Source organism: Pimephales promelas, chromosome 18 (assembly GCF_988280905.1).
Source record: "Pimephales promelas chromosome 18, fPimPro1.hap1.1, whole genome shotgun sequence".
NCBI lineage: Eukaryota > Metazoa > Chordata > Actinopteri > Cypriniformes > Leuciscidae > Pimephales > Pimephales promelas.
Genome location: NC_142786.1, coordinates 24960856 through 24981540, shown reverse-complemented (window position 1 = coordinate 24981540; position 20685 = coordinate 24960856). Strand labels below are relative to the sequence as shown.

General features: G+C 36.6%; 2 protein-coding genes across 2 annotated transcripts; one reads left to right on the top strand and one right to left on the bottom strand.

Moving 5' to 3' along the window:
* The first annotated feature begins 202 nt into the window (after window positions 1–202).
* smim12 (small integral membrane protein 12) lies at window positions 203–1900 on the top strand. The gene is made up of 2 exons (XM_039680921.2): window positions 203–297; window positions 755–1900. Exon 2 carries the CDS (start codon window positions 777–779, stop codon window positions 1050–1052), a length of 276 nt encoding a protein of 91 aa, XP_039536855.1. The 5' UTR covers window positions 203–297; window positions 755–776; the 3' UTR covers window positions 1053–1900.
* A 7856-nt stretch (window positions 1901–9756) lies between these two features.
* Window positions 9757–13667, bottom strand: gja4 (gap junction protein alpha 4). The gene is made up of 2 exons (XM_039681247.2): window positions 13579–13667; window positions 9757–11523 (listed from the first exon to the last, which is right to left on the bottom strand). The coding sequence occupies exon 2, from the start codon at window positions 11518–11520 to the stop codon at window positions 10444–10446; it is 1077 nt and encodes a 358-aa protein (XP_039537181.2). The 5' UTR covers window positions 11521–11523; window positions 13579–13667; the 3' UTR covers window positions 9757–10443.
* Between the last annotated feature and the right edge of the window lie 7018 nt (window positions 13668–20685).

Genomic DNA, 20685 nt, shown 5'->3' with positions numbered 1-20685 from the left:
TGTTTGATTAAAACCAAGATATCTAAAACATTGTCTAAAGTGACTTCACTATATTCGTTATTGCTCAAAAATAAGCTTAAATTCAAGACAAACCCATGCTGTGTGTTTCATGGTTTCAGCATTGGTCACTTGGTGTCAGCATTGCTTTTCCAGGACATCCTGCATTAATTTTTTTTTTTCCCCTTCCCTGAACGAATGAGAATTTACAACGTCATTCTGACGTAATCATATAGCCAATCGGATTGTTGCTTATAGTGACGCAAAGAGGCAGGAAGTGAAATCGCCTGGTGATTAGAGGTATGTACACTCATGAGATTTTATAAACGAACGCGCGAATAATTTAACGAATGTATGAAATATTACGAACCAAATCGTAAGCGCGATTCTCTCTATGGTTTTAGGAACCCATTATGTCTTATTAATGTATTTTTATTGCGCCATTTCACACATGCTTTGACTGACACCGGTACCCTTGTAACAGTTACATGACTTTTTTTTTTATAATCATAAATATAAATGGACTAGCAATGTCTGAGAGTGTGTGTGTGTAGTTGGACACATTAACACGACCATGTGCATGTCATTATATTCCTTCTACCTTCTAAAAACAACATTTACAGTATTGTTTCCTTGGTTGTTATGAAAGCATGTCTATTTGTAATCCTGTATTTTGCACTGGTTACCAGAGTGATGAGGCATTGTCAGCTTGCCAAAGATAAATAAACTTCTAGAACTTGAAATTACTTTTTTTCAGGTGTATTTCTGAGTCTGCAACCATGTGGCCATTGATCTGGACTGCCATGCGCACTTATGCACCCTATGTGACCTTCCCAGTGGCCTTTGTGGTGGGAGCTGTTGGATACCAGCTTGAGTGGTTCATCAGGGGCACCCCAAATGCCCCAGGAGAAGAGAGGGGCATTGCAGAGCTACGGGAGGATAGAAAATTAGAGGAACTGACTGGTAAGGACAGTACACAGGTCCTCAGCCTGAAGAACAAACTGGAATTCACACCTAGGGCAGCGCTGGAAAGAAACCGACCGGAGAAGAACTAAGTTTTATTAAATGTCATGAAGTCCTCCAAGATTACTATATAATGATGTGCAACTTCTCAAACTTTTGGCTCATTTGTCAACCTCTACGGCCCCAGGGACGGGAACTTCATCTGGAAACTTTTGTGTGTGATATCATGTCCACTTCTGCTACTTCATTCTGCCATCCTAATTAAATGGAGTCTTACTGTAATATTTACCATGCCAGCTGGTGGAGCTTGACTGCTGAGAGAATATTTTACAACTTTCATTCTTTTGAGACTTTTTAATATTCATCTTCTGCCCTTAGGCGTCCAGACACATGACTATATGAGTCCTAACTTGGAAAGCTTTAATAATTTTTCCATTTGTGCTGCCTGTCATATGCTCATGAGACTGAAGCTCAAAGAAAGCCCACCTTTGTTAAGTTTGTGTCTGTGTGAATAAAAGTGCTTCTATGCAAGGCAACACTTGAGTTAGGCTTGAGATGTTTAAACTTTGCCTGGCTGAAGTGATTCAGATTCAGAATGCTCAGTAATTCATATAAGCTCTGTTTTCATGGTCAATTAGTAATAATGGACAGAGTGAGGAGTGAATGCGAAGTTTTGCCCCAGTGTTAATCTTTCCGGTTAATGTAAGAACTCACTTTGGATATGTGGAACAAAACAACGATCTCATATTTAAAACCAATTATCTGTAAGTTTTGAGTCCATTTACCTGTACAGTACCGAGAACTCATACTATTGTGGGAATCATTACGCATGCAGTGCTTTCATAAGCATCATTATGGCAAAAATGTCAGTGATAATTGCACAGCTAACGTGGTGAAGTGTGTGGGAGGCTATTCATAATAAATGTAAAGTTACCCTGTACTTTTGGTACTGTTTGTCAAATGATCTTTCCAGCTAATATGAATTTTGCACATTGCATAACGATAGAGCTTAGTCAGGTTAGATGCAATATTCAATTTAATGCAGATGAAATTGAGGTGAGGGACAGACTATAGGCTTTACAATGGCATGCACTGTATAAAGGTCCTAGATCACGTAGCTCGCATCTTTTAAAGCAGTTTTATCGAGTTTAAAATTTCAAGGTTTTTTATTTTTTATTGAACACACTTTATCCTTCATATCATCGTTTTCATTCCAGTCCAAAATGAAATATGGCGCTGCTGCTACCATGAATTACGTCTATGCCAGAAATAATAAATGGGCTGGGTGTTGATATAGATGTGATTCATTTCAATTCCTGTTCACAATCTCTTGATTCCGTTCAATTCCATTTGAAGTCATTTAGCTAAATTTATTCTGTTAATATCTATATTGCTTACATATGGCGGGGACAATCAAATTGCATATGTTATTGATTCACTACAAAGAGCCAGCTCATAAAGTCATTTATTTATCAATCAAATTAAATTAACTGTGCTGTATGTTTTTGTTTCACCTGAAAGGATCAACTCCTATGAGTTGTTTATGAATTAGATTACCCTCATCACATTGTAAGGCAACACAATAGACATTCCATACATTTATTTTGTGGTACACACTACCTTTTTATTGAATCGGATTATATACAAAAGTGTACCTTTTGAAAATATATTTGTACCATTAAGGTACCAATATGCACCCTTTAGGTACAAAAGTGTACCTTTTGAAAAGGTACCGCCCCAGTGACAGCTTTTGTACCTTTTTTGTGAGATTTTGTTGGACCAATGCATTGTCTGTTTTCTGCGCTGTACATTATTTTTTCTTTCTGCACGCAGCTTGTTTAATAGAAACCAGAAGGTCAAGACTTCACAAATCCCCAGAGAGTACTTGATCGAAGTAACCCTAACATTTTCCAGCAAAAGTTTTGCTTCACTGCTGCCAACAAGCTAGTGAAACTTTATGAGTGCTGATCCAGATTTACATCAGCAGAAATGCCGATACCAGGCAGCTTGTTGGCCCAAAACATTTTACTATAAAAGGTTATATTTGAAGAAATATTGCCATTGAATTCAGTGCATGGCTTCAAGCTGGCCCTAAAACTTTTACATCACCATAAACTTAATGTAAGTTTTGTTCCCCATGGTTCTCAATCCTTTTTGAGCATGTTGTTCATGATTCACTGGATAAGGATAAAAGGAGTAGTTCACTTTAAAAAATAATAATAAAAAAAAAAAACTTTTGCTGATAAGTTACTCACCTCCATGTCATCCGAGATGTCCATGTCTTTCTTTCTTCAGTCGAAAAGAAATTAAGGTTTTTGATGAAAACAATCCAGGATTTTTCTCCATATGATGGACTTCAATGGGTACCAAATGGTTTAAGGTCCAAAAGACAGTTTCAGTGCTGCTTCAAAGGGCTTTAAACGACTCCAGATGATGAATAAGGGTCTTATCTAGTGAAACTATCAAAAAATGAATAAAATTTAAGTTTTATAAGCTCACATGCTCGCTTTGCTCCACTCTCCTGTTCGAACTCGTTTATCACTCGTTTATTTTTTATTTATTTATTTTTGAGTCATTTGGTTCATGCAATAAACAGGAGAGTCAGGAACGCTCATCTCAGAACAGAGCAAGGCGAGTGTGCTTATAAAACTTAAACTTTTGTATTTATCTTTTTTTAAATGAGCGATCGTTTCACTAGATAAGACCTTTATTCATAATCTGGTGTCATTTGAAGCTGCAATGAAACTGTCTTTTGGACCTTGAACCGTTTGGTTACCAGTAAAGTGCATTTATATGGAGAAAAATCCTGGAATGTTTTCATCAAAAACCTTAATTAAGAAAGACATGGACATCTTGGATGATATGGGGGTGAGTAAATTATCAGCAAGTTTTTTTTTTTTTTTTTAAAGTGAACTACTCCTTTAAGTATTTTTCAATTTTAGAGATTTACCTTTTTAGAGGAAAAGGTAGCAGATTTAATTCTTGTTTCTAAATCTTTTCGTACATAATTTTAAGTCATCATGAAGCCCCCTTGGAGGTTTTCTAAGGCTCCCTAGTGAGCCCTGGCTGAAAACTATTGCTTGATTTGTCATGGACGTCATTTTATCTAGCAGCTTTTGACACAACACATTTGACCTGCAAGGGAAGTAAGCTATTATACAAATTAGAAACTAAAGAGTAATGTTTGGATCATTCTGTTCTGAAATGTATAGTTTTACTTTGGCCAATTACGCAATCATTGCAATTGCTCAGACTGCATTTGAAACGTGCTCTCTGAGGTTCATTGTATTATGCGGCCTTACGAGAATATCATATGTGTCAGATACGGGGCAAATACGGGGCGCTGTATTTGTACGAGCACTCCTATTCCCGTGCGTCCAGTAGTTGTGTTAGAGAGGATGTCGTCTGGTTTGTTTGTGCCTAACCAGGTAGGAGACTGTGGGTTTGGTGCTGGAAAGGTGCTAGTTTGTCCCAGAGGACAAACGGCCCTATTGTTCCTGAGTGATAGGAAGAGGGAACGACGCCTGCCAGCCTCTCTCAGCCCTTCAGTCAGGATGTGTGCAGACTCTCTGCACAATTACAGCATAATTATTCACTGTAGATTCCAATCAGCAACAAAAACAATGGAGAGACACTCTAAATCCTCCCCTTTCCCATGGGCTCAACTGTTCAGTTCCCACAACCAGTTTGCTCTGTCCCCCCTTTGAAACGTTTTAGAGAGTTCCAAGACTGACTTCCATTTCCCTCAGTATGGGCCCCTAGGGTCTTATCAATACCCCATTGTCCCATTCTAGAGAATTTGATGTGTTACACTGTTAGAAATGAAGTTGATGTGTCCTGTCACTTACTTTGGTATATTTGTAAGAAAAAAATGTAATTCCAGAGATATTATGGTTCATGTTTATTATTTCCAATAAATAATCATCAAGGTCAAATATTGACCTTTATACTTTTCAAATTAATCACATTAATGTAATTTGTAAGAAAATACTATTATTAACAAGAAATAAAATTCAATATTGATGCATGGTATTAATCATAAAATGGCATATTGAAGGTTGGGGGAAAATGCCACAAGTGCCTGATTTATTTTTGATCGTAAGGCAATGTTTGTCCTGTTTGATCAGCTCCTTATCTAGATTAAGAAGCAATGTACTCTGACTAATATGTTTCTCTTTAAGAGATGAGCTGTTCGTGATAGAATGGGTTTGAGGAGCTGGACATCCTGGAACTCTGCTAGTGGGATTTCAGCAAAAACAATGTAACAATGCCCACCGCTGGTCCATTGTAAGGGGGATCAAGCCTTTTAGCCTTTGCCTGGAATGACCAATGGAAAAATCAAGAAGCAGATAAGCTTATTTCCTCCAGGTTGTCTACATTAAGGATCTAGTTAACTTTGAGTTTATTTGACCACCTGACAGCTGGGCATTTGTTCTATAAACCAATATGATGCAGACTTTATTTTTTATGGTTCTACATAACAGTTTGTTCATTATTAGTTTCTAATGTATTAAAGGGATAGTTCTGTCATTCTTTACACACCTTGGTGTTGTTTCAAACCTATATGACATAATTATTATTTATTTTCTCTGGGAAGAACAGAAAGTCATTGAAAGTCTTTCAAAAGTGGCTTGTAATGGCTTGAATAATGTCTTTGCCATCAGAGGAATAATGGAAATGGGAATAAACAACGCATTCTCACCCCAAGGCGTCACCTTTGACCATGCTTCAATATTTGACGTTTTAGGCGCCCTTTAGCGTCACGTACATGACGCGATCCTACGGCGTCATCTAACTGACGCTAAAGGAAAGCGTCAGTTAGATGACGCGGTTAGGTTTAGGTGTGGGGTGGGGGTAGGGTACACGCGATCCTAGGGCGTCATCTAACTGACGCTAAAGGGCGCCTAAAGTGTCAGATATTGAAGCATGTCCAAATGCTTCCCAAGGCGTCAGTTAAGTGACGCCTTGGGGGTGAGAATGGGCTGGAATAAATTGCAATTAATGTTTCACAGTATTACTCTATTTTTGGTCATATAAATTAAGTCTTTATGAGCTAAAGGTATTTCTTACGAAAACATTTAAAAACCAACCTTAAACCTTTGAACGTTAGTGTAATTTCTTTACATTGTGTGGAAACACAAACACACTCATTTTCAATGGCAATGATCTAACTGAACATTCTTGTTATTTTTAGGCCTCTGTTTTCCTTGCTGAGTTCTTCTGACTTCTTGTTGTGGCTATAACTGAGAAGACATGGATTTTAATCAGTTCAGCTGGCAGGAAGTACGTGTGACCGATTTGCACCGCATACACTGGCATATTTGCCTGATACTGCGGCCTTCAGATCCCCTACAGAAAGAAGTTTGGCACTCAGTCTTAAGTCCCCATGGGAAGCAGGTTGACTGGCCACTCGAAGCCACCTCTCATCCAGAAAACACCCACACACGGTCCCAGCACAGCACAGACTGCAGTGTCTAAGGTACGTACAGCTCATAAGAGTTCTTTAAAACCAGTTTGTCCTGTGTGAGGTTGGTAAGCAGGGAAAGGGAAACACATCAACGTACTTGGAACAACAACAATATCTGGATGCAGGAAGAGGCCCGCAAGAGTGACAGCTCTGTGCAAATCACCTAAGGGCAAGCTGACCGACAGTGTCCCAGCTGGGTTTCACAAATAGAATGACCTTTGTCGAAAAAAAAGACTGTATTCAGCGAAGTATCCACTGTGTCCATGACTTTTGGTGTTTTTTTTCTTATCTAAAATGACAGACATCTGTTTGCCTCGTTTAAATAAGTTTGCTACTCTGTTTGATGCATGTGTGGGCATATTAAAGTGCAGCTGGCAACTCCGCGATTCAGCTTTTGAAGAAAAACAAAAGGAAACACTCCATGATCAAGGGTTTCTTCGCACCCTAATGGCTCTATCAGAGAGAGTTTGATAGTCCACCAGTCAGTCTCTTGATCGCTGTCTTTCACTTTTTGCTTGGAAACTGAGAGGAACTAAAGAGGTCAGTCCTCTCCAGCTGTTTGCTGACCCTCACATCTTGTGTTGCACCTCTGATGCCTTGTATTGGCAAGAGATGACAGGCTAACTATTCGTGCAGACCAGCTGCGATACAGAGAACTATGCATTGGGCAAAGACTGCAGGTTATGGTTGGCAAACCCACAAGCACAAGACTCATTAATCTTTCATAGACTAGAGCCCAACAGTGCAGATAACACCCGCTAATAAAACGCAGTTTCCATTAGCCAGCAAAACATAGCTTTTGAGAGTGGAAAGCACTGTTGAGCACTGTTCTTATTATTGCATTGTTTTGATTCTACTCTTTCTGGAAGAAACTGTCCCACCTCATCATTCCCTTTATCCTGCTACAGATCAGTTCTTATCATTGTTCAGACTGCTCAAAATTGCTAAAAATGACTGCTGTGGAATGTTCTGTACTCAAGGCAGGAAAGTGAAGGCCTTGATGATTTAGGAAGGCTATCTACTGACTCCAAAAAGTTTGGAAATAGTTTGAAACAACCAACAAATAGCATTAGTGAGGTAATGAAGCAGTTTCCCAATTTGTTCATAGAAATATTATGCATTTTGACCATGCTTCAATATCTGACACTTTAGGCACCCTTTAGCGCCAGTTACATGACGCAATCCTTAGATGACGCGTCTAACCCTAACCCAACCCCAGACCTAAACCTAACCGCGTCATTTAACTGACGCTAAAACCATCGGATATTGAAGCATGGTCAATATGGTCAGTAAGATGACGCCTTGGGATGACAATGCGTTGATATATTAAGTGTTTATTAGGGAACTGCTCACTTTGTATATATAATTGTGAAAATGTTTGAGATTGGTAAAGTACAGTAATATGCAGTTCTATGTAACCCAGGCTCATTGGGAAAATATGTGCCTATGGTGAAATTTTTGTTACTTTTCTTCTTGTTTTTTTTTCTTCTTCAATTTTATGACACTTTCAAAGTGAAATATCTAGAGAGTTGCACTAAAAAGCAAGTTCAGTTTTATCCAATTGAACATTAATCTGGCAACTGTTTATTATGTTGGTTGAATGAATATAAGGCCTATACATTTTTGGAGTTTTGCAAAGATTTTGAGGCACATTTTTCCATTGAACTTATCTTATAAGGTCATGTGGACACTCAAAATGGCAGTGGCTCCAGCATAATATTTGTAACATTTGTAATATTTTTGTTTAATAATCCCTATATCATTGACTATTGTTAATCCCAAAAAAATCTAAATCAGTCATTAATTACTCACCCATGTCATTCCAAACACGTTGTTCATATTTGAAACACAAATGAATATCTATTTAATTAAATCTGAGCTTTCTGTCCCTTCATTGACAGCTTGAGCAACTACCACTTTTAAGCACCAGAAAGGTAGTAAAGACATCATTAAAGTAAACCATGTGATTACAGTGTGTTATCCTCAATTTTATGAAGTGCTTTGCATGCAAGTGCTTTGTTTGTGCAAAAATAATACATAATTTACCACATTATTTACGAAATAATTACATATTGTGTTGCCGCGAGAGCAGACATTGTTGCGTGATTTTTTTTTTTTTTTTTTGTAAATAAAGTGGTAATTTTTTTGCACAGGTAAAGTACCTTTCTGGGGCTTGAAAGTGGTAGTTGCAGGCTGTCAATGGAGTGACAGGAAGTTCTCAGGTTTCAGTTTGTGTTCCGAAGAAAGATGAATAAATATCTTACAGGTTTAGAACGACATGAGGATCAGTTATTAATGACAGAATAAACATTTCTGGGTGAACTAACCCTTTTACATCTTAATAATAAATAATAATAATCATTTAAAAAATAATTAACGAAAGACACACAATTTAGTTTAACATAGCATAGAATAACAATCTAATATCCCTATCTAATAATTGATTTGAATTACTTGTATTTTTAGGCAGAGGGTGAACCAACTCCAGGATAAGGCTAAGGAGATGTGTTTCCCTTAAATAACACATACATTTACTTGTAATAGTTTCAATTCACGTGCCGGTGCACAAGCTACACATCCTAGCATAAGTGTTCCTGTTAAATTATTTGTTATTAAAGCATGTGCATTCACAAACCACTGTTTGACAACCATTCAAACAAGTATAATGTACTGTATGGCAGAATGCGTGAAAAAAAAAACCCTTCACACTAATCACTAAAAAGCTGCATCTTGGCATCAATTAAGCTGACTGCACAATGAATATCTTATGTGTCTACACTTTGTTTATTATAATTAGGGGATTTGTGAGTGTGCAGAACTCTGAAACCACTTAGAGGTTTTTTTGGTTTGTTTTTTTGTTTTGTTTTTCTCAATTCTAACTTTAACTCCTCTGATTGGCCATTGCGTTCAAGAAATCATTCTACTTCAGTTTCAGGTCTGTTGCCAGGGGAAGGCTAAGCTTTGCCAAGCCTTACACACACACTCAGCCTATGCTTGTATTAATTTTGACCATTTTACTGTTATTTTAGCTGTGCAAAAACACACTAATATGTAATCAAAAACGCACTGCTTTTTAGCACACATAGTTTTATTGCACTTTGTTCTTCTATTTATTTAATGACTAATCGGAAGTCTCGCACATTAACAGGAAATACCTCACTTCCTGTTGAGAAGTAAGATTACTCATATTACACATTATCTCTTTTTTATAGTGTTGCCATAGAAAAACATAATTATGAGTCCGACGACATGAATGGTTCCGAGTGAAATTGGCATCAATGCAACATGTACTGTATATCGACCTCTCTAGCAAAGAACTACTTAGTCAATTCAAAATCACAAATCTTTTAATAAAAGGAATGATAATAAATATTAAATGAAATATAAAACAATTCTTAAATACATTTTAAATATAGTAGGCCTACATACAGTTGGTTGGTATAGTAAAACTTTGATTTTGGTCTTAGTTACAGAACATTATTATACTACCTTATCTGTACCATACAGTTCAGCACTTGACTTCGCATTGGCATTCTTAGACATTGTACTTGTTTCTCTGAGGGTCAGTGGTTTGAGTATTTCTTGACCTTGAGCCTCTCAGATCTAATCACTACTTGAGAGGCTCCCTTATCTGGCCACAGATCACAAAATACAGGTTATCCCAAAGCACAGGCCATTTCCCTGCCTATTTAAACAAAGGAAATAGCTCTCCAATGGCTCATTTCCACTGAGCGGTACGGTACAGTTCGGTACGGTACGCAATTATTTGCGTTTCCACTGTCAAAAGTTGTGAATGGTACCAAAAAGCCAAACCGTACCGTACCACTTTTTGGGTACCCTTCCGTTGGGGTACCTAGCACAATGGTACGGTACTAAAAGGTGGAGCTAGACTCTCTGCAGAACGGTGATTGGTTTACAGACCCGACCCATACTGTACTGTACCGCACCGTACCGCTCAGTGGAAACGAGCCACAATGTACAGAAACCACTAATGTTCATTTACACATGGTTGTTCCTCAAATTGGAGCTCTGGTTCTCATTTTGTGCTCTTCATAATGTCTCGGTTTGTCTTCCGCCTTGTGTTTTTTATGAAGATGTTTTTTGTTTGTGGAATGTTTCACATTGTTTATGCAATTTGAGTAACTAGGGAGCATGTCCTCTGTTAAGGGAGGATTTTTTTTGTCCCAGTCCAGCCCTGATGCAGGGTAGCCGTCGTGTGCTACAGGAAGAAAGAGATGGTTTCTTTCCTCAAATGATGGTAGTTGCTCTTTAGCTGATGCTGTTCTAGAAGAAGTCACCCTAATCAGTTTATTCATCTCATCCTCTGCCCGATATTTCTTCTTCAGTCGATGTGTTACTGCTAGTTGAAGGAGATGGAAAAGCTCCACAACGTTGAGGAGAACAGAGACTACGGCGATAACCTGGGTGTATATGGTAAAGATCGTTTTTTCCGTGGGCCGTGAGACAAAGCAGTCCACCGTGTGAGGACAGGGCGACCTCTCGCACTCATACTTGGCCTGGATTACAAACCCATAAAAGAACCATAGACCAACAATGAAGCTAGCTTCAATGAGAACCTTCAGCACTATGCTAGTTGCGTAAGCGCACAGCAGTTTTCCTTTGAGCTTAAGAGGTTCTGGAGCTTTGCGCTTCTTATGCGTTTGTTTCTCCTCACCCTCTTCATCTTCCTCCTTTATTACCTCCAATTTGCAGTCATTGTTTTTTCTATGTCTTTGTCTTCTGCCCTCCTCCTCCTCCGTCTTCGCCTCTTGCCTATTCTCGTTTCTGGTCCTCAAGGCCACGTAGCCAAAGTAGAAAATGGTCGGTGTTGAGACGAAGATGACTTGCATAACAAAGTACCGGAAGTGGGAGATGGGGAAGGCCTTGTCATAGCAGACGGACTCACAGCCAGGCTGTTTGGTGTTGCAGACAAAGTCAGACTGTTCGTCGTCCCATGCAGATTCCACCGCCGTGCCAAGAACAAGTATGCGGAAGAGGAAGAGCACGGTCAGCCACACACGCCCCACGCCTGTTGAGTACTCCTGACCTTCCTCTAGCAGGTGCTCCAGAAAACCCCAATCAGCTCTGGACATCCTCTGCACAGGCAGAAATACAGGCTTGAGTATGTGGACCATTTATAGAAGCATGATGATTTTCCTCTAAATTATCCAGATAGACATCAGCATAACAGAATGAGTCACTCTTAAGACCACCTCATAGAAATATGCCTCTGATCATTCAGTTTGTCCAAATTTAATTGGGAACAGACAGATTATGTTTTTTAATACTTTAGCTATATTGTTTTTTTTTTTTTTTTTTTTTTTTTTTGCATGGGCAATTTGTACATTTGTTGAGGTGAGAAAATTTTATGATCAGTTGTAAAATGTAGTGAAGTGATTCCAAATCCCATGGGTAAGTGTGGCCTATGTTAAAAAAATTCCCCACACATTGACCGTATAGCCATTTTATGCCGAGCTGTAAACATTAACAAGCTTTAATGAACTATATAATATTAGACATAAAATGTCTGGTGTGGTGAATTTTACTATAGGCCACCCAATATATATTCTGTTATAGGCCAATATTATATATAATATTCCTATCGGTTACTATATATATATATATATATACTATATATATATATATATATATATATATATATATATATATGTATATATACCAGAAAAGGGTACGAACACTTATGTAATGTAACTATTTCAGATTTTTTAATTTTTTTTTATATATTTGCAAAGTTGTCACAAAAAGTTGCAAAGCTTTTGCTTTGTCATTATGCTGTATGGAGTGTAGATTCAAGTGAAAAACAGAAATTGAAAGTAGTTTAACATAAGGCAGCAACAAAAAAAAGGGGTATAAAAAAGGTGTGCTTCTGTGTGTGTGTAGCTATTGTACATCAGCAATGACCCTATATATATATATATATATATATATATATATATAAATACTGTATATATATATATATATATATATATATGTATATATATATATATATATATATATATATATATATATATATATATATATATATATATATATATATATATATATATGTGTGTGTGTGTGTGTGTGTGTGTGTGTGTGTGTAGCTACATCAGCAATGACCCTAAACAATGCTAGCGAGGATTAAGCATGGATGACCAGCTTTGGTCTCTGTGATGAGAGTTAGTATCATGGACAGAGAGTTTAATAATGTGTAATCAAGCATGTTCTTCTAACGAGAAAGCCCGTCTCTTTTCACAGAAAGCCCATGGGACTCTGGCCGCAGTCTTCCCCTTTGAAATGATTCGCATTTGTGTAAACATCCCATTGCTAGTTAGCGAACTTCTTATCTGTTTGCTTATTTATTTTCTTATTTCCTTTGGCTGGAGGCCTGGTTTGTTTGCATTCGCTTTCATGCACACCAGGCAGATCTGTTCTAAACTTTTCAAAATTGTTCTTAAAAATTATTCTTCTGCGTCAGGGCCAAGGGAGTTATCTTAAATAGATTATGCTCCTTCACTTGTTGGCCCAAGGAACTGTCTGAAGCTGTTATGTCTTATATAATAAAGACATATGAATTTATAGAATTTAGTTCTCAGACATTTAACGCTGTCAGAAATCTGGTTATCAGCATTGATCTATATCAAACAACACTAAACATCTTTCTTCCTTTCTTTCTTTCTTTCTTTCTTTCTTTCTTTCTTTCTTTCTTTCTTTCTTTCTTTCTTTCTTTCTTTCTTTCTTTCTTTCTTTCTTTCTTTCTTTCTTTCTTTCTTTCTTTCTTTCTTTCTTTCTTTCTTTCTTTCTTTCTTTCTTTCTTTCTTTTCTAATATATATCTAGTATAAGATATATATGAAAAAGTATATATCTAATCCTAACCCTCCCAAAAAGTGTTGAAAGTCAGTAACAAATTTACAGCTCCGAAGTATTCAAAAATTAATAATATATCTTTTTTCAACATTTCAAACATATCTATCTACATATTTCAAATATTTCATGTTTCACATCGATATGTCAACCAATGTTTAGGTTATGGAAAAAGTTATTATATTGTGGCAGAACAGGTAAAATTTAATATAGCTTCTCTCTCATTACATTGTCACGATAGACTATAAACTCTAAAGCACAGTTTATCATATATGAGCTGTCTTACCTGTCAACCCTGTTTTATGTTTATCTTCTGTTATCCGTGTGAGGAGAGTTTTAAAAGCACTTGGTCGAAGCACAGCCGCTTCATCAGAAAAACAAAAAGAAACAAATGAGGGAAAGGAAACTTTCCCATGCCTTATAGTGGCCCTCCCACAGGAACTCTGTGCAGGAAAAGGAATGGATGGATTCAAAAATAGAATTTCTGTACTGAGCCTTTCAAAGGCCAAATCCGTCATGGAGAATTACAGCGTTTGAACATGCATAACACAGTCTGGCCTGTTTCAAACGTATATTTTATTTATACACACACACACACACACGCACACACACACACACACACACACACACACATATTTCTAAGCTTACCCTAATGAAAGACACAAGTTTGGTTTAATTCGCACCTAAAAAACTTATTGTGTGATTGTGTGTGTGTTGTGTCAGAAGCCTACGTCATGGTTTAAAATAATTAAATATGCAATGATGTAATTCTGCTTCTCCATTTAACCTTTACTTAATTTGTAGGAGATTTGTAGGAGAGACGGCAACATCTATGGAGAAATAGGTCTGTGTATTATCTGTGTTCACCACATGGAGGCCCTATAGACTAGCGGTGAAGTGGATATGCAGTTTAATATAAACACTAAAAGTGACATAAAAATGTATTCATGTATACAGTAGTTGCCAAAAGTGATGTGCAAATGTTTTAATTCTGTTTTAATTGACCCTACATATATACATATCATGATTTGTAATCACAACATTTTTTCTTTTGTCAAATCAACTTAAATAATTTATGTAGTTCAGATAACATAATATTTTGAGTTTCTGATGATTAAATCAACCTCCATTGTATTCACTCAATTTTTCAATTTCAATGAACTTAAATTTTTAAGGCAGTCAGGTTACTTATATATTAATTTATTTATTAATATGTTTTAATTCTGTTTTAATTGACCCTATGTGTTGATCCTACACACACACACACACACACACACACATATATATATATATATATATATATATATATATCAATATGTTATTATATATATATATATATATATATATACAGATATGTAAAGTATATATATATATATATATATACTTTATATATCTGTACTTTATATATATATATATATATATATATATATATATATATATATATATATGTATATATATTTATATTAATTATAAGAGAAGAACAAAGCACTGAACTAGGCAATTTTCTTAGGCCAGCATTCAATCAATTCAGCATCCAGCATCAATTTTAGCATTTACTGATCTTTATCCTTCCCCATGCAGAATGTGAAATGAGATGTTGCAGATCCTTAGCCTGAGAAGGCATACTAAATGGAAGGCCGGAGTGTTTTAGATGGATTACATAAAGCAGACAGTCCCATATCAACAGCAAGCTGAATCCACGCTCCATAATACACCATGCATTTGGTTATAAAAGAACAGTTTATCCTTTAACTTAGGTAACTATCATGCCCCCATGGATTTAGTTTTTTTCTTGAATAAATCCTTAAGTTTATAGCTCTGGGGGAAAAAAAAACAATGTTTAAAGTGATTATTTAATTTAAAGTGCAGAACTTGTTGTGGCCCTGCTTATGACATTTTTAGGGGAATAATATTAATAATTCATGCACATATGAAATATTCATTCTTATAATGTTTTTCATCCTCTTCCATTGTTTACTGCATTTTGAAAACATTTTAGTAGGCTGCAGTTAGCACAGGCCTTAGCAGGGAAATCTGGTAATTCCTAGATAGGCTAACCCTGTGAAATATTGGCGCATTATTTCTTATTTTTGACTCCCTCCATTTTTTATTTGCACTAACGACCTGAGTGTTTATTCCCCGTGGTCGTCTTTTGCTTGTACCGAGCATCGCAGAGAGCAGAAACAGTTTTCCAGTGAACCATTCCAATCAGTGCTGCACCATAAAAAATGTCAATATGCTGATAGGTTACTGACATAAAGACTTCTGTTTAATCTGCCGGCAGGTTACTGGCAAGAAAGCATTCCTAAAAGCCGGTTAAATTGACAGTGAATCACCCTGACAAGCTCATAAATGTTTGCTTCGAGCAGCACTAACAAAGGTGCTAACATTTATGATACCCAACAATTATCCTATAACACTTTATTTATCTACTAGGCATTAACAGTCTCATAAAGAGTACTCTTTAATAATGCCTAATAATACTTTTTATGGTTGCATAAATATTATTTTATAATATAAACGTATTGTTAACATAGCATTATTATGCTGTCAAGCATCAAAACAATCATAAAAGTTTACTTTTTTCATTATTTCATTGTTTATTTATTCATTTAAATTAATATTAAATTAAAATATTTCTAAAATATTTTCTTCTCCAAAATCGCATACTGTCTGAATAGGTAATTTACATTTATTCATTTAGCTGACGCTTTTATCCAAAGCGACTTACAATTGCTAAACATGTCAGAGGTCACAAGCCTCTGGAGCAACTAGGGGTTAAGTGTCTTGCTCAGGGACACATTGGTGTCTCGCAGTGGATTCGAACCTGAGTCTCTCACACCAAAGGCATGTGTCTTATCCACTGCGCCATCACCACCACATTCGAATTTGAATTTACTTTGCGACCATCAAAAAAGTACATTCTAGGCAGGCACTTGCAGTCTTATGGACTTACAATGGCCGCCACATATGCATGCACGTTTAGTCCACAAGAGAGTCCTATTTGTCATTTTAGTTTTCAGAGGCTCATGAGCTCCTTCTTTTCCACCGAAATGTGCCATTGATGGGCACTTTTGCAGAGTCTTTAAGAGTAACTAAACCCTAAACCAACATTTTTTAGTTTTTAGTTAAAGGGTTAGTTCACCCAAAAATGAAAATTCTGTCAGTATTTACTCACCCTCATGTTGTTCCAACCCCGTAAGACCTTCGTTCATCTTCGGAACACAAATGAAGATATTTAAGATATTAAGATCGCTCCTGCATACTAGTCCATAGGCTTCTTGAGGGAAAGACTATTGCTGGCATCGAAAAGTCATCAAAGACATCGTTAAAATAGTCCAAGTGACTACAGTGGCTCAATTTTAACTTTATCAAACGACGAGAATACTTTTTGTGCGCAAAAACAAACAAAAATAACGACTTTATTTCAACTATTCACTTCCTTCTCCATGGGCCTGTAGTCAGTTAACGTAGTGTGATTGCGTAGAGCTACGTCACACGTAGGCTCACTATTGGCCAACGCTGGTCATGTGTGTGATGCGTGTGACGTACAATAACAGAAGCTTACGCTATTAAACTAGTAACCTGACTCGAGGCAGAGGGAGAAATAAACGAATAGTTGAAATAAAGTCGTTATTTTTGTTGTTTTTGCTCAGAAAAAGTGTTCTCGTCGTTTGATAAACTTAAGATTGAGCCACTGTAGTCACTTGGACTATTTTAACAATGTCTTTAATGACTTTTCGAGTCCCTCAATGGACTAGTATGCAGGAGCGATCTTAATATCTTAAATATCTTAATTTGTGTTCTGAAGATGAACGAAGGTCTTACGGGGTTGGAACAACATGAGGGTGAGTAAATACTGACATAATTTTAATTTTTGGGTGAACTAACCCTTTAAGGATCTGTACGAATGGATCTTTATTAATACCAGTCATTGATTCAAGTAACTTTTTTCACATTTGTGTATAAAGTGTTTTATTTCTACAATATGGTGTAAAAACGTCTTAGTGCTGCCCTCTTCAGGTTGAACGGTGGCTACTGCAGTTGAATTTTCCTAAAGGATGTTCCGCACTTCGTGACGTACTCAGGTTTCAGCTCACCACACTCTTGGTACGAGCTACGCCCTTGGCAGTACAAAAAACAGCTTGTTTCATCAAAACCAGTCAGGAGTTGGAATTGTGAGTATTGAAATCTATCAGGATAGAGTGTCTGCCCACTTTTTCAAATATTGCCAGTGGGTGGAGTCAGGCTCTGACCAGGGGTTTAGTTACCCTTTAAGCTTCTCAGAAGACTTCTACCCTTCAGTCCAAGGTTGAATCTCAATGGCACACTTGGAATCATGGCGTCGTGGCCTTAAATTGCGCATGCTCGCTGAGTGTACAATTCTGTAAACCGTTGGGTGTGCCATTTGGCATCTCAGCACTGAAGTGTGATAAACAATAATAATTTTCAGGGAGAAAGGGGAGAGCTGGACAGACTAAAGAAAAGAAATAAACAAAAGATACCCCACTGCTAACCTATTCTTCCAAGATCCAATCAGCCGTTGATGCCAGAACTGTTACAGAAGCCAACTTACCTGTTAGAAGAAATACAAACACACAAACCACAAACAATGCCAGAAAAAAATCACTATAATACGTACTCAGTGCTCTGGTGAGGTAACAAGGGCAAATTAGCATGAGAGCACAATCTCCAAAAAACACAGATGGGAGTGATCTAGCCTTCTGAAGATGTGCAAATTAAAGGAGTTCTAGTTCTACTTCTTTTATTTATAAAGCACATTTAAAAACAGTCCCATGACTGACCAAAGTGCTGCACACAAAATAACATAACAAAATAAGAGCATCAACATATTACAAGTCATATGACCTGGTTTTATATAACTTTTAATGCTTTTCTCCTTAAATTCTTATTGCGTCAAAAAGAATGATCAGTACATTATTAAAACTCGTACACTCTCAGAAAAAAAGGTACAAAAGCTGTCACTGGGGCTGAGGTGATAATATGTACATTCTATGTGATGATATGTACATTTTAGGTGCTAATATGTACATGTACATTTTAGGAGCTAATATGTACATTTTAGGTGCTAATATGTCCATTTCATGAGCTAATATGTCAATTTTAGGTGTTAATATGTTCATTTTAGGTGGTGATATGTCAATTTTAGGTGTTAATATGTCAATTTTAGGTGTTAATATGTACATTTTAGGTGCTAATATGTACATTTCAGGTGCTCCATTTCACGAGCTAATATGTCCATTTCACAAGCTAATATGTCCATTTTAGGTGGTAATATGTACATTTTAGGGGGTAGTATGTCAATTTTAGGTGTTAACATGTACATTTTAGGTGATAATAAGTACATTTTAGGTGCTAATATGTCCATTTCGAGCTAATATGTACATTTCAGGTGCTAATATGTACATTTTAGGTGTTAATATGTACCACTAAGGTACCAATGTAGCCTTTGGATACAAAAGTGTACCTTTTGAAAAGGTACAGCCCCAGTGACAGCTTTTGTGCATGCACTGTACAGGAAAGAAAGTCAAGCAGGTTTTGTAACTGCATGAGTGTGAATAAATGATGACTTGTCAAGTGAATTACTCCTGATATTTTAAGCATGATATAATGTTCAAGTCAACCAATCGTTTTGGAGGATTGTTTAGGCCCAGGCAAGAGAGGTAGAGGACAGCTGTGTGGGGACGCTTGTTCCGGGATTGAATAGCTAGCACATTTTTTTCCCTGTCCTCTGATTCAAACTACACATGGGAGGTGGAGGCTGTGACCGCACACTAAATTCAGCGGTGACCTTTAGCTCTGATTTGACACAAGCCTCAGTGGAAATTTGATTTCGGTTTTGTTCAGTCCTGCCATTGCCAGGACACAATGTGTGATGGAGATGTGTGTTGTGATGTGCCTGGTGTATTACAAGGCCATGTGATAGCTTGAGTAAATATCAATGTCCCTGCTACCTGTCCCAGAGTGTGCGACAAACATGCAAGCATGATATGAAAATATAACCATGTTTATGAATCTTGAAATAGCTTTGAGCTTATGGATGAGCTTACCAGTGCTATACTAGCCTGACTGTGATTTAGAAATAACTCTAAACTGTGATGATTGATGAAATTTGCATTATGAAGGTGTGGAGCCTTGTGTGAGTTTGAACGCTCTTTATGTTATTACCCCGTCAGACACTAAGCAGTCATTACTCAACCATGTAATGGCAAATGCGGCTTCTTTTCTATAATTATGGGGCTGCTCTCGCATTGCTCTATCATATTTAACTTCAAACTAAAGGAGAAATAAAAGTCAATACCACGCAATACCTCTCTAAATAATCATTTCCTTACTAAAATTACACTCCACCAGATGTGTTGTGCCCATTACAAATGACCACTTTCATTGATTGCTTATATCACTGTCATCTACAATTATAGAGCATAGTGGTGGGGGACAGTCTCTCAGGTTCTTAATTGAATCTGTACTGAATGAATGATGCAAAATGTATTGAGGCGGCACTGTTGCTGAAACTTGCATCAGAGATTCATATGGGAAGCATGCTTAATGATGTTTTTACAATGATATAATATATTATTTGCAAGATTCTTATAAATGAAAGTATTTTCAGAGTATATTTTAACTGGTTCAGTCAGTGGAATTATAATGTTGGGATTACTTTTAGTGGATATATGGTCCTCGAAATGTATAATATAATATAATATAATATAATATAATATAATATAATATAATATAATATAATATAATATAATATAATATAATATAATATAATATAATAATTGTATTATTATAGTGCACTACAGTGCAATTGGGTCTAGTCACACCAGGCTCTGTATTTGTAAATATAATATTTATAAAATTTAATATTATAAAAAATATGAGCGCACACACACAAACAGTTTTTTTTTTCTGTACGTTTTTTTTAAGTATTAATAAGAAATTAATACTTTTATTTAGCAAGGATGCGTGGGTCAAATATGGACAAACCCAAATGTTGGGTTAAAAAATGCATTTAAAACATTTACAATTGAAAGTTGAAGTGGGGTTAAAATTTGAAATTACATTTTTAACCTAACATTTGGGTTTGTCCATATTTTACCCAGATTTAGGTTAAAACAACCCAGCATTGTTTAGAGTGTATTAAAGCGATAGTTCACTTTTTTGAGGGAAGCCTCACCCTCAGAGTACTTGGACGTGAATGATTACAAGAGGTAAAAAGTGATATAAATACTATTCGTTTCGTGTCTTAGGCCATGTACTTACAGTTTAATCATGTCATTAAATCACATGTTTAATTTGGACTTCTCTGTGCATGCTCTTTGAGGTGGACCCCATAAACCTCCATTATATAACTGATAGACAAGAACAA

Excerpts from the sequence above, each read along its gene's own strand:
- gja4 (XM_039681247.2), bottom strand. The coding sequence starts at position 11,520 with ATGTCCAGAGCTGATTGGGGTTTTCTGGAGCACCTGCTAGAGGAAGGT.
- smim12 (XM_039680921.2), top strand. The coding sequence starts at position 777 with ATGTGGCCATTGATCTGGACTGCCATGCGCACTTATGCACCCTATGTG.